This window comes from Peromyscus leucopus, chromosome 7 (assembly GCF_004664715.2).
Source record: "Peromyscus leucopus breed LL Stock chromosome 7, UCI_PerLeu_2.1, whole genome shotgun sequence".
In the NCBI taxonomy this organism is placed as follows: domain Eukaryota; kingdom Metazoa; phylum Chordata; class Mammalia; order Rodentia; family Cricetidae; genus Peromyscus; species Peromyscus leucopus.
In genome coordinates, this window is record NC_051069.1 from 34,211,283 (window position 1) to 34,224,296 (window position 13,014).

The 13,014-nt window shown below is 36.6% G+C and overlaps 1 protein-coding gene across 1 annotated transcript; it reads left to right on the forward strand.

Annotated features, from left to right (window-relative positions):
• The first annotated feature begins 6,297 nt into the window (after window positions 1–6,297).
• On the forward strand, window positions 6,298–7,233 carry LOC114687611 (olfactory receptor 145-like). The gene has a single exon (XM_028862202.1). It carries the CDS (start codon window positions 6,301–6,303, stop codon window positions 7,231–7,233), a length of 933 nt encoding a protein of 310 aa, XP_028718035.1. The 5' UTR covers window positions 6,298–6,300.
• The last annotated feature ends 5,781 nt before the right edge of the window (window positions 7,234–13,014 follow it).

Below are 13,014 nucleotides of genomic sequence, written 5' to 3' on the forward strand. Positions count from 1 at the left end.
AAGGAACACATTTGTAACACAATGTGAAAACATGGACATCCAGAATGACATAGAAAACTAGTTTCCTTCTTAATAAACACAGGGGAGATTTGGTGGCTTTACCTTGAATTCACTTCATATAAATTTCTAACAAGCAAATTGCTAGCACAGTTCGAAATGAATGTGATCAGGGTATATTCCAGTTAAGAGCTTACAAAAGTGCAAATGGAGGTTTGAGTTGCAGTCTTCCCCCCGCCCCATCTATTCTTTTTGAGACATCACTTTGCATTTCTTTTTACTGTATAATTCCACAACAAAACATGCTGTACTAGCTATGTAACTAGGGACTGATAGGCAAAGTCCCTTACAAAGCCAACATAACTAAAGTTCAGTAAAAGCAAAGCAGAAAGGTAGACATCCATAATGTATCATACTGCTGCATCTAATGCACAGAAAGACAGGAATACAAAGCAAATTAATTCATGGCCATGAAACTGAGAGGTACCTAAAGAAATCCTGCATACTGGTGAGAAAGATAAACACATATATAAGACTATAAAAAGAATAAACTGTATTACAACAGCAAATAGACAAGTGAGAATTAGGAATGTGTTAAACATTATAAAACAAGAAAATGACAACAATTAAAATATGACAGCCAAAGCTGTTACATAGAGAACCCTTGTCTCGAAAATCAAAACAGAATAAAAATATGACTTTCAAAATTAATTACTAATGTGGTAGTCTCAAATAAAGACACATGTTAGAAGACTTGGGTAAATGTGCGTATCTTGCATCTAAGAAATGTACATCAATGGAAAAGACCAAAAAAAAAAAAAGCCTTGAGTGATGGCCTGGAAATATGAATTCCAAACAAATGCAGCTAGAAAGAAAGCTAGTTTACTAGTACCAATACCTTAAAAATGGACTTCAATGCAAGATTATTCAGAGGGATAAAGAAGATCAAATCATACTGATGAAGAAAATCACTAATCTAGGGGACATTACATTTCTAAATATAAATTCGTCTAGCATTAGCAAATCCAAATTCATGGAACAACTAACCTCAAAACATGATCATCTCACTAGATGCAGAAGAGGTATTTGACAAAATCCAACACCCCTTCATGATAAAAGTCTTGGAATGATCAGGAATACAGGGAACATACCTAAACATAATAAAGACAATTTGCAAATTTGCAGCAGGCCAACAGCCAACATCAAATTAAATGGAGAGAAACTCAAAGCAATTCCACTAAAATCAGGAATGAGGCAAGGCTGTCCACTCTCCCCATACTTATGCAATATAGTACTTGAAGTTCTAGCCAGAGCAATAAGGAGATTAAGGGGATACAAATTGGAAAGGAAGAAGTCAAGCTTTCCCTATTTGCAGATGACATGATAGTATACTTGAGTGACCCCAAAGATTCCACCCAGGAACTGATAAAGCTTATAAACACCTTCAGCAACATAGCAGGATACAAGATCAACTCAAAAAAATCAGTAGCCCACCTATATACACTGGACAAAGAAGCTGAGGAGGCAATTAGAGATATATCACCCTTTACAATAGCCACAAATGACATAAAATACCTTGGGGTAACACTAACCAAGCATTTGAAGGGCCTATATGACAAGAACTTTAAGTCCCTGAAAAAAGAAATTGAAGAAGATGTCAGAAAATGGAAAGATCTCCCATGCTCTTGGATAGGCAGGACCAACATAGTAAAAATGGCAATTTTAGCAAAAGCAATCTACAAATTCAATGCAATCCCCATCAAAATACCAATACAATTCTTCACAGACCTGGAAAGAATAATACTCAACTTCATATGGAAAAACAAAAACCCCAGGATAGCCAAAATAATCCTGTACAATAAAACAACCTCTGGAGGTATCACAATCCCTGACTTCAAGCTCTACTATAGAGCTACAGTAATAAAAACAGCTTGGTATTGGCATAAAAACCGACATGTGGAACAATGGAATCGAATTGAAGACCCTGACATTAACCCACACACCTATGAACATATAATTTTTGACAAAGAAGCCAAAAGTGTACAATGGAAAAAAGAAAGCATCTTCAACAAATGGTGATGGCATAACTGGATATCAACGTGTAGAAGGCTCCAAATAGATCCATATCTGTAACCATGCACAAAACTTAAGTACAAGTGGATCAAGGACCTCAACATAAATCCAGCTACTCTGAACCTGCTAGAAGAGAAAGTAGGAAGTAGTCTTGAATGCATTGGCATAGGAGATCACTTCCTAAATATAACACCAGTAGCACAGACACTGAGACAAACAATCAATCAATGGGACCTCTTGAAACTGAGAAGCTTTTGTAGAGCAAAGGATACAGTCAACAAGGCAAAGCGACAGCCTAGAGAATGTGAAAAGATCTTCACCAACCCCACATCTGACAGAGAACTGATATCCAGAATATATAAGGAACTCAAGAAATTAGACATCAAAACGACCAACAGTCCAATTGAGAAATGGGCTTTAGAACTAAACAGAGAATTCTCAACAGAGGAAACTCAAACTGAAAGACATTTAAGGAATTGCTCAACATCCCTAATCATCAGGGAAATGCAAATTAAAACAACTCTGAGATACCACCTTATGCCTGTCAGAGTGGCTAAGATCAAAAACACTGAAGACACTTTATGCTGGAGAGGATGTGGAACTAGGGGAACTCTCCTCCACTGGTGGTGGCAATGCAAGCTTGTACAACCACTTTGGAAATCAATATGGAGCTTTCTTAGAAAATTGGGAATCACTCTCTCCCAAGATCCAGCTATACCAGTCGTGGGCATATACCCAAGAAATGCTCAATCATACCACAAGAGCACTTGCTCAGCTATGTTCATATCAGCATTGTTTATAATAGTGAAAACCTGGAAATAACCTAGATGCCCTTCAACTGAAGAATGGATAAATAAATTGTGGCACATATACACAATGGAATACTATTCAGCAGAGAAAAACAATGACATCATGAGGTTTGCAGGCAAATGGATGAATCTTGAACATTTTTTAATGTGTTATTTTGATGATCATGTATGCCATTTTTTCCACCTTGATTTTTTTAGCAATCTGTTAGGCTATAGCAATATAAAAAATGTTGAAAATATAAAAAGAAAACAAACACAAACAAAAGAAGATATCAAATTCTTGCATGAAATTAAATTTTCATTAGTATGTAGATATTTTATTTATATATTACATTTAATTATTATTGTTTATTCTTTTTTATTGGATAACTACAAATCAACAATGTTTTATTGGAAAAATGTTCATCTCATTAATAAATTGTTAATGACCAAGCAGGGCACCCACTGGGAAATTTTCAGTAATTGTTAAAAAATATTAACTTGAGTTGCAACACCATAAATGTGATTTGGCTTTAGTTTTTTGATTCATTGTGTTTTTTTTTTTTTTTTTTGAGAAAATGTCTTATTATGTAGCCCAAGCTGTCCTGCATTTCAGTATGTGGAACCAGTTTAGCCTTGAACACACACAGATCTGCCTGTTTCTACCTCATTAGTGATGGAATTGAAAGAGTGCACCACTACACACAGAACAGTAAGAGTGAACTTGGAGGTCTGGTGATATTGCTCAGTGGTCTTCATGTCTCACATGGGTGAATTCCTGAGTTTGATACAGATATTTAAAAACAAAACATGATGGTGAGAAAAATAATTTCCAAAATGTGAATTCCTTAAAAAAAAACAACTTAAAAATAATAATTAGGTAGTAGATGATATTGGAAGTAGATCCCGTGCAACATTACCATGAAAGAATGTGGTAACTAAGAGAAAAATATCAAAGGCAGCAGATTTCCCTTAAGAGATGAAAGATGACTGGCAGATGGGAGTTCATTATTGGTTCAATCAAGGAAGAAGTACAATCCCTAAAGAAGAAGGTGTACCTAAGTAGAGAACTGGTCCCCAAAGATCTAGACATACACCATTGCCTAGCATGTAAATGCAGTAACTCCATTTCCTCTTTATATCTGGGCTCTGTGACCAGTGCCCAGAAAAGAGACGGAGAGAGCCCCTTCATTACCCATAGCCAAGTGTAGAATAGTGATAAATTGTGTAAAATATTCTGGTGTCTCACCCAGTGGTCAGTGTGATAAAAGGAAAAGCTGTATGCTTCCCTGTGATTCTTCAGTGTTAGTGAGTAGCTTTATGAATTATGATCAGTAGCTCAGAAAGATTTCAATAGAGTATGGGATATTAATTTTGTGCTTCATTGTCTTGGAATCAAGGAAATTTAAGTCCTCTTCAGGACTTCAGGGTAAATTAAATTGGTAAGTAAGGACATTTTCTCACCAAAAGTGGGTAAGTTTGGAATTCTATGATGATTTGTAATTGACACCTTCCCTGAGATATGTTTAAACTCTAAAACAATAATGTGAGATAAGAAATTTGTTTTGACCCATGTGTTACTTGTGAAATGCCCAACATTGAAGCTAATTCAAATATAGCTTTCTTGCATATAGACCTACTTTTATTTGGTTTTAATGTTTATGCATGTAGTGAGAAGATGACCTTAAGATATATCCTCTTACCAAATTCAAGTTGACAAGGGGGCATTATTTCTGTTAACATGTTGAACAGTAGTTTTATAGGTCTAGGCATCTTTCCCAATTGAATGGATTTCTTTTTGGCATAGAGTCCCTGTATGTTTAAAACCAACATCTTGGATTTGTAACATTTTTTTTTCTTTTCCAGCAGTTTATTCAGTGAACTTTGAGATTACTCTACCCGTTAAAAAACCTTCTTTTCTTCACTCCATTTGCTCTAGTAAACAACATTTTATTTCCTGATTTTGTGGATATAGCTATTTTAGATTACACATATCATAGAGGTCATAGTTTTCCATTTTAAGCTTTGATCTTATAATGTTTGTGAATGGCTTTGTGTTGAGCTAAAATCAAGCATCCAAGATCTTCCTTTCCCAAATTTGTGCAGTCGTAAAATTTAACCAAAAAAAATGTCCTGCAAACTGGGCAGAAAATGTTTCTGGACAAAAACTGGAACTGCTTGTGGTGTCTTAAGTAACAAGTTCTATTTCAACAGATTTATCTCACTTCTGAATTTATGGATTTTGTTGTGACAGGCTGGTATGTAAACCAGAGAGGGAGCCATAAATAAGAGATGACAAAATGAAGGTAGTCCCTTCTAGGGAAGTTTTTACAAGAAAGGTCTGGGAATCCCAAACACTTAACATCAGGATTGCTGCAGCTGACTTCAAGGAACTTCAGCCTAACCCCAGTCCCTGACCCCAAGATCATGAGGGTCCTTGTTTGGATGGCCCTTATTAGCATGGTCCCTATTTGCTTGGCAGAGATAATCCAGCTGGAGATTACTACTAGAAATGTCATTCACGATAACCTCCCAGAAGCCATTCTCCTTTCAATTTGGTCTGTTCTCTTTATTTTGGTATGAATCAGATGCTTGGAAAATACATTCATGCACATGGGCACAAACATACACACATACACACACACACACACACACAGAAAGAGAGAGAGAGAGAGAGAGAGAGAGAGAGAGAGAGAGAGAGAGAGAGGCAGAGACAGAGACAGAGAGACAGAGAAAAAAAGGGAGAGAGAGACTCAGCTATACCATAAAATCACTTTACAATAAGAAAAAGCTTTTCACAATTAACTAGAGAATAGGCAATTCTCTAGTTATTGGCCTGTTGAGGCTTGCTATATTTTGAAGTGTAATTGATAAACCATTGGTTTCCCTCTAAGAAGTTAAGCCGTCAACACCTGATGGTTCCCTTTTAAACTACAAGAGTGGATGCAGTGTTCACTACATTAGCTCCTCCTGAACCTAAGAAATGAGGTTCTTTTGTTTATGTTTCCAATTCTACAAGGGTCAATTTAGATGAAGTTCAGTACCATGTTGCTATAGCCTCTTCTAGCCTAAGGCAGAGGCTGAGTCAGGCAAACAATAGTTTAAAAAAAAAAAAAGAAAAGAAAGGGCAATTTGTTTTCACACATCTTGCTTCTCTGTTAGTTTTTCTAATAGTAATATTGGGTATGACAGTACCACAGTCAACTTGTATACACTGTTGTTGCTTTATAACTCATTTAGTGTTTAAAGACTGATATGGGCAAGATGATGACACTGAGTAATGTGGTACCATCCAAGGTGGCTCTTTGGTTTCAGAATGATCAATTTCAGTCAGTTCTACTAGACACCTCACTTATGTAGGAGAAATATTGATGGTGTGTTCTTTTATGTTACCTGATTTCATCTTTGTTGTTTGTGTTCCTACAGATTTCCTTACAGAAGAATGGCTTTAGAAAATGCTTCCTTGGTTACTGAATTCATCTTGGTGGGGTTAACAGACCAGCCTGACCTTCAAATACCCATGTTCCTCCTCTTTCTTGTGATGTACATGATAACAACCTTGGGAAATTTGGCTTTGATCATGCTAATTGTGCTGAATTCTCACCTTCACACCCCCATGTACTTTTTCCTATTTAATTTGTCCTGCATTGACCTTTGCTATTGTTCAGTTATAACACCCAAAATGCTAATGAATTTCACACTAAAGAAGAATGTTATTTCTTATGAGGGATGTATGACCCAATTCTATTTCTTTTGTTTTTTTGTCATTTCTGAGTGTTATGTATTGACAGCAATGGCCTATGATCGCTATGTGGCCATTTGTAATCCACTCTTATATAACATTGCTATGTCTCCAAAGGTATGTTCCTATCTAATGCTTGGTTCATATTTGATGGGGTTTTCTGGTGCCATGATCCACACTGGTTGTGTCCTGAGACTGACCTTCTGTGACAGGAACACCATCAACCACTACTTCTGTGACCTCCTCCCTTTACTGCAGCTCTCCTGCACCAGCACTTATGTCAATGAGATAGAGCTGTTCATTGTAGCAGGAAAAGACATCATTGTGCCCACAGTCATCATCTTTACCTCTTATGGCTTCATCCTTTCCAACATTCTCAAAATAAATTCTACTGAAGGGAGGTCCAAAGCCTTCAGCACTTGTAGCTCCCACATAATTGCTGTTTCTCTGTTCTTTGGATCATGTGCATTTATGTACTTAAAACCCTCCTCAGCTGAGTCTATGGATCAGGGAAAAATATCTTCTGTCTTTTATAACATTGTAGTCCCCATGATGAACCCATTAATCTACAGCCTTAGGAACAAGGATGTTAAAATTGCTCTGAAAAAAACTCTAACCAAAAGAAAGTTTTAGTCAGAACTTGATATCTTTTTACCATAGGAATACCACCAAGAGTTAGTGTGTATTGGTCAATTTATTTTCCTATATTCCTCATTGTATTGTTTTGTTTTTTCCTACCATGGAGAGGAGAATTTGTAAATTGTTTTATTTTCTGTAGGTTTTCTTTGTTCTCCACCATTGGGAAACTATTTTCCTTCAGCATTTTAGCAATTTGAGAGTAGCAGTAAGTAAATAACTTTCCCCCTTTCATTGCTACATTCTCAAAAGCACTGATGGTTCTAACAAGCCCTAAAGGAGATTACATAAGTAACAAATGCCCGCATATCATCTAGCAGTGCAGTTCTTATTTGTTATTTTTTTAGTTGTGAGTCAAATAGTCTGTCTCTGCTCCTGTCTTCCTTTCTTAGATGACCATATGTCATTTTGATACGACAGTCCTTCATGATCACATTCTTTCACCATTGGCTAATAAATATAACCCACATCACAGCTATGATACAATGCACTTAAATTTCTTTTTTGACAGTGATTATGCATTTGTTTTATAAAGACAAACAAAAAATGTTTAGCTGTTTTTCTTTTAGTTGTTTTAAAACATTTTCAATGCTGTATTTTGTAGTGCTGTGGGATGGTCTGTATGTCAAATGTGTTGCTCTGATTGGTCAATAAATAAAACACTGATTGGCCAGTGGCCAGGCAGGGAGTATAAGCAGGACTAACAGAGAGTAGAACTGAGAGAACTGGAAAGTGGAGAGAGACACTAACAGCCACTGCCATGACAAGCAGCATGTGAAGATTCTGGTATGCCACGAGCCTCGTGGCACGGTATAGTTTTATAGAAATGGATTAATTTAAGATGTAAGAACTAGACAGCTAGAAGCCTGGGCCATTAGGCCAAACAGTTTAAATAATATAAGCATCTGTATGTTTATTTTATAAGTGGGCTGTTGGACTGCTGGGGCTTGGTGGGACCCTGAGAGAAAACACCAGCTACAAATAGCGCCCAATGTGTTGGCAAGACTTTCCACCTAAAATCTGAGTAAAGAGATTCTAAAACAGAGTTAAAAACAGTTCCTAGTTGTCTCTTTCAAGTTAGCGGCATCCTGCATGTTTGAGCTACTATCTACTATGGCGAGTTGCTGGTGTGCATGCTGCTTTGATAGAAGCATAGACCCACTATTTCTGAAAGCTGATGGCTCCCAGAGCTGGCAGAAAATGTACCACTGCCATCTTGGGAAGCTGAAGTGGGCGGAGCCAGCAATCATAGCGAAGTTTCAGTCTTAGAATGCTGCAGTTTAAAGCAATAGGCTCGAGGTAATATAAAAAAATAAGCCATGTAAAGATGGCTACCACACAGAGAATTTGGATTATGTTCTCTTTGATATTTGTAACTGAAGAAAAACATTTGATTGTAAAAGCTGTTGAGTTATGCCAAAATATATATTTTAAAAGTACATGGACTTCAAAATTTGGATGTAAGAATAAGTTGCTTTGGAAAGGAGAGTCTGCTTTTGTTTCCACAGAAAGCCAGAAGCTATGGATTTTTTCTAGATTAAGATACATCAGGTTTGACCAGCCAAGACCACCTGAAAGGTCTCCGATGACACCAAGTCCCAGATGATCCAACATCCAGAACAATTTCAAGGCAACTGGTTCAGATGATATACCCTCATGGACTACTCCATAATCCTAAAATTTTCTTTGTGTCCCCATAAGATACAGAGCCCCACTCCAGCAGGAAGTATTAATAGGAGCTATGCCCAAATTCCCAAATATACCCGGTTTGAGATGTGTAAAAGTTAAAACTTTCCTTTAAAAAATAGAAGAAAGAAAAGGGGAAGTGCTGTGGGCTGGTCTGTATGTCAAAAGTGTTGCTCTGATTGGTCAATAAATAAAACACTGATTGGCCAGTGGCCAGGCAGGAAATATAGGTGGGACTAACAGAGAGGAGAACTGAGAGAACAGGAAAGTGGAGAGAGACACTGCCAGCTGCTGCCATGACAAGCAGCATGTGAAGATTCTGGTAAGCCATGAGCCACGTGGCAAACTATAGATTTATAGAAATGGATTAATTCAAGATGTAAGAACTAGTTATCTAGAAGGCTGAGCCATTAGACCAAACAGTTTAAATAATATAAGCATCTGTATGTTTATTTTATAAGTGGGCTGTTGGACTGCTAGGGATTGGTGGGACCCGGAGATAAAACTCCAGCTGCACTGCAGGTCTTTGAAGTGTTTGAAGATTATCAATCTGATTGAAATATATCTATGTATACTTAGAAAACTTAACATGACTATAAGTTTGATTATCACAGATGACTTATTATTAATCTGTATTTCTCAACAATACATTACAATTTTAAATGAGCTGCTAAAACAAAATATTTTAAACAAGAGTAGAAATATACATACAGTATAACAAAATTAACTTTAAATTTGTATCAATAAACTAAAATCTATACCAATGTAAAACATTTGTAATATATTTTTATAGCATATCCCCCTTTCTTCTTTTAGAAAGAGATTGACTATGACCAATAACAATTTGTAACCAATAACCAAAACAAAATCAAACATCCATAATCTATTTTTGGGGAATGTGGGTAGAGATTTCTAGGCTACTTCCTGCTGATAGAGTGCACTGGTAATCTTATGGGGACATTAAGAAAATTTTAGGATTATGGTCAAGTCCTGACTGTAGTAGTTTGTGAGGTTGTATTCTCTGAGCCATTTGCCTTGAAGTTGATTTTGGATGTTGGATGATTTGGTCCATGGTGTCATTGGAGACCTTTCAGGGGTTCTTGGCTGGTCAAACCATATTAGTTTGAAAACAATCCACAGGTTCTCATCTTCTGTGGAAACAAAAGCAGAACCACTTTTCCAAAGCAACATATCTTTAGATATAGATTTGGAAATCAAGATTATATATATATATTTTATATATATATATATTTTTATATATATCAGCAGCTTTTACAATCAAATGTCTCTCTGCAGTTAAAAATCCCAAAGACAATATAATCCAGACTCTCTGTGTAATATCCAACTTTACATGGCTTATTTTTTATATTACCCTTACTGACTCTTTAAAGACTTTATTTTTTAAAACTCTTTTTTATATAGTTGTCTACATTTATTTTTTTCTCTTTTTCAAGCCTACATGCATGTTTACATACATTGTAAACCATTTAAAGTCATATTCCACTGGATCTTTCTTATTGTGAATCTATTGTTTTAAACTGCAGTTGCTAGTACTGAAGCAGCAGCCTTGGCTGCTGACCCTACCCTTCTCAGCTTTTTAACATGGTAGAGATAACTCAGCATTAGCTCTGCGAGCCATGGTCTCTGCTTACTCTGGGAGGCAGTGGGTCTATGCTTCCATCTAGCAGTGTGTAGCCCAGAAGCTTCTTCTTCTTCTTTTTTTTTTTTTTTTTTTTTTACTTTTTTTTCAGTAGTAGTAAAAGCTATATCTACCTTGCACCATGTTGCATGGCTTGCAGAAACCTCTGTGTAACTCAGCAATAACCTGCCATGCTATAGCTCTATCCTGCATTCTGTGAACCTGCCACATCTAGGGGACACATAATTGTACCTAGGCTCACCATGAGCGACATGAACTAAGAAGGTGCTCTTAGCTACATTTATAATCTCTTCTTAAGCTCTCTCAGCTTTTAAGTGGACACTCTTGCCCCATGTTGGATGCTATCTATAGCTGTAAGTTTTCCTGTGTCCCACCCAGTCTGCATCCACTCACACCCAAGTAAACACACAGAGGCTTGTATTAATCAAAACTGATCAGCCATTACCTCAGGCTTACAACTGACTAGCTCTTACACTTAAATTCAGCCCATTTCTGTTAATCTATATTTTGCCACGTATTCCATGGCGTTACCTGTGTGCAATTGCATGTTGCTCCCTCAATGGCAGACTGGCATCTTCTGAATCAGTGTTCCTCTTCCCACAGTTTTCCTCATCCTCATACCCCACCTATACTTCCTGCTTGGCTACTGATTTTATTAAATCAGTTTATAAGAGCAATATCCCACAGCACTATCTTTTTAGGTTTTTCATTGGATATTTAGAGTCTTTCATGTTTCAATACTACTTTTAGGAATTTTCTATTTCTGTGAAAATATTATTGAGATTTTACAATACTTATAATGAATCTGCATATCTTTATTGGTAATATAGCCATTTTGATGATATTAATTCTTCTAATCCATGAGCATTAGTCTTCCCATCCTCTAGTATTTTATCCATAAATTTAAAGTCCCAATTATAGGGTCCTCATGTCCACACTTAGATTTATTTCTAGGCAATTCTGAAGTTGATATGAATGGGGAATGTAGAGTCCTCTGTTCTTCACTTGGGCTTATTCTTAGGCATTTCTGAAGTTGATATGAATGGCAAATTTTTCTAATTTCTGTATTGGTAATTAAGTTTCTTATTTGTATATAGAAAAGAATATTACTTTGGGATGATAAGTTTTTATGCAGTTACTTCCTTAAAAGGAGTTATCAGTTCTACAAGTTTTACAGAGATGTTTGTAAGTTCTTTTATATAGGATGGCATGATCTGAGATAATTTGATTTTTTAGAATAAAGATTTAAGCATTATTTATATATGTGTGTACTTGTATATGGTTGTGCACCTCAACTGAGGAGAGAAAACCCCTGAAACTGGAGTTAAAAATAGCTGTGTTTTTTTTTTTAAAAAAATGTATTTATTTTTGACTCATGATTACTATGAGGCTTAAAATAAATATTTTACAGAAATCTATTTCACCAGAAGAATTTATCATGACTTAAACTTTCGATGCCAATTAAAATTACATGGGCATTGCATGTGTGTATGTATAGTGTAGGTGCATGTGTTTGCACATGTACACATGTACTTTTGTATGTGGAAGCTTGTATTAATGTCTGGTATCTTCATTGCTGTGATCTTTCTTTGCTTTTTTTATTGAGTCAAGGTTGCTCAACTGAACTCAGAGCTCATTGGTTGGCTCATCTATCTAGGATCTTGCTCTGAGGATAGCCTGTTTCTGAAACCAGTGTCATTTGACAGACTATTCATGATCTTTATTCAGTTAAAATCTGCCAGAGCCACACTTGACCACAAAGTAGATGCCATCAAAATGGTAGAGTAACTTTTTCTGTAAATTCCAAAAGTAAGAAAAGTCTATAATATACTTGTTTCTCAAAGCAGATACCTTAGGCACATCTTTCATACAATGGCTTCTTGTTAAAGCAGGCTTTCATGTTGAGAAAGGCAGAGTACTTCTTCTCAAGTGGTAGCTTGAAATACAGCTCCCAAATCAGTTAAGTTCAGTCAGCATTTTTATTTTGCATGTTTCCCTGTCCATTTTCCCTAGTGACACCAACCACATTTTCCCTTTTTAATAACCCTCCCCTCCACCTCACTGCCAGGAAAACTTGGGGTCAGTGATAATGTACTCTTTCACACCCTCTGTTCTAATGACCAGAATCAAAGGCTTTCTAAGTCTCTGGTTATTTTTTAAAATTTATTTATTTATTTTACCTCCCAAACACTATGTCCCCTCCCTTCTCTCCTTCCACCCTCTCCACCATCTCCCCTCCATCCTTCTTCTGTGTTCAGTCAGAAAGGGACAGTGCTCCTGTGGGCATTAGCAAAATTTGATATATCAAGCTGCCATAAGCCCAAGCACCTCCCCTTCTATTCAGGCTTGCAAGGCAATCCAGCATGAGAAATAGGTTCTTAAGAACCACCAAGAAGACCTGGGACAGCCATGCTTCCATTGCCAGGAGTCAC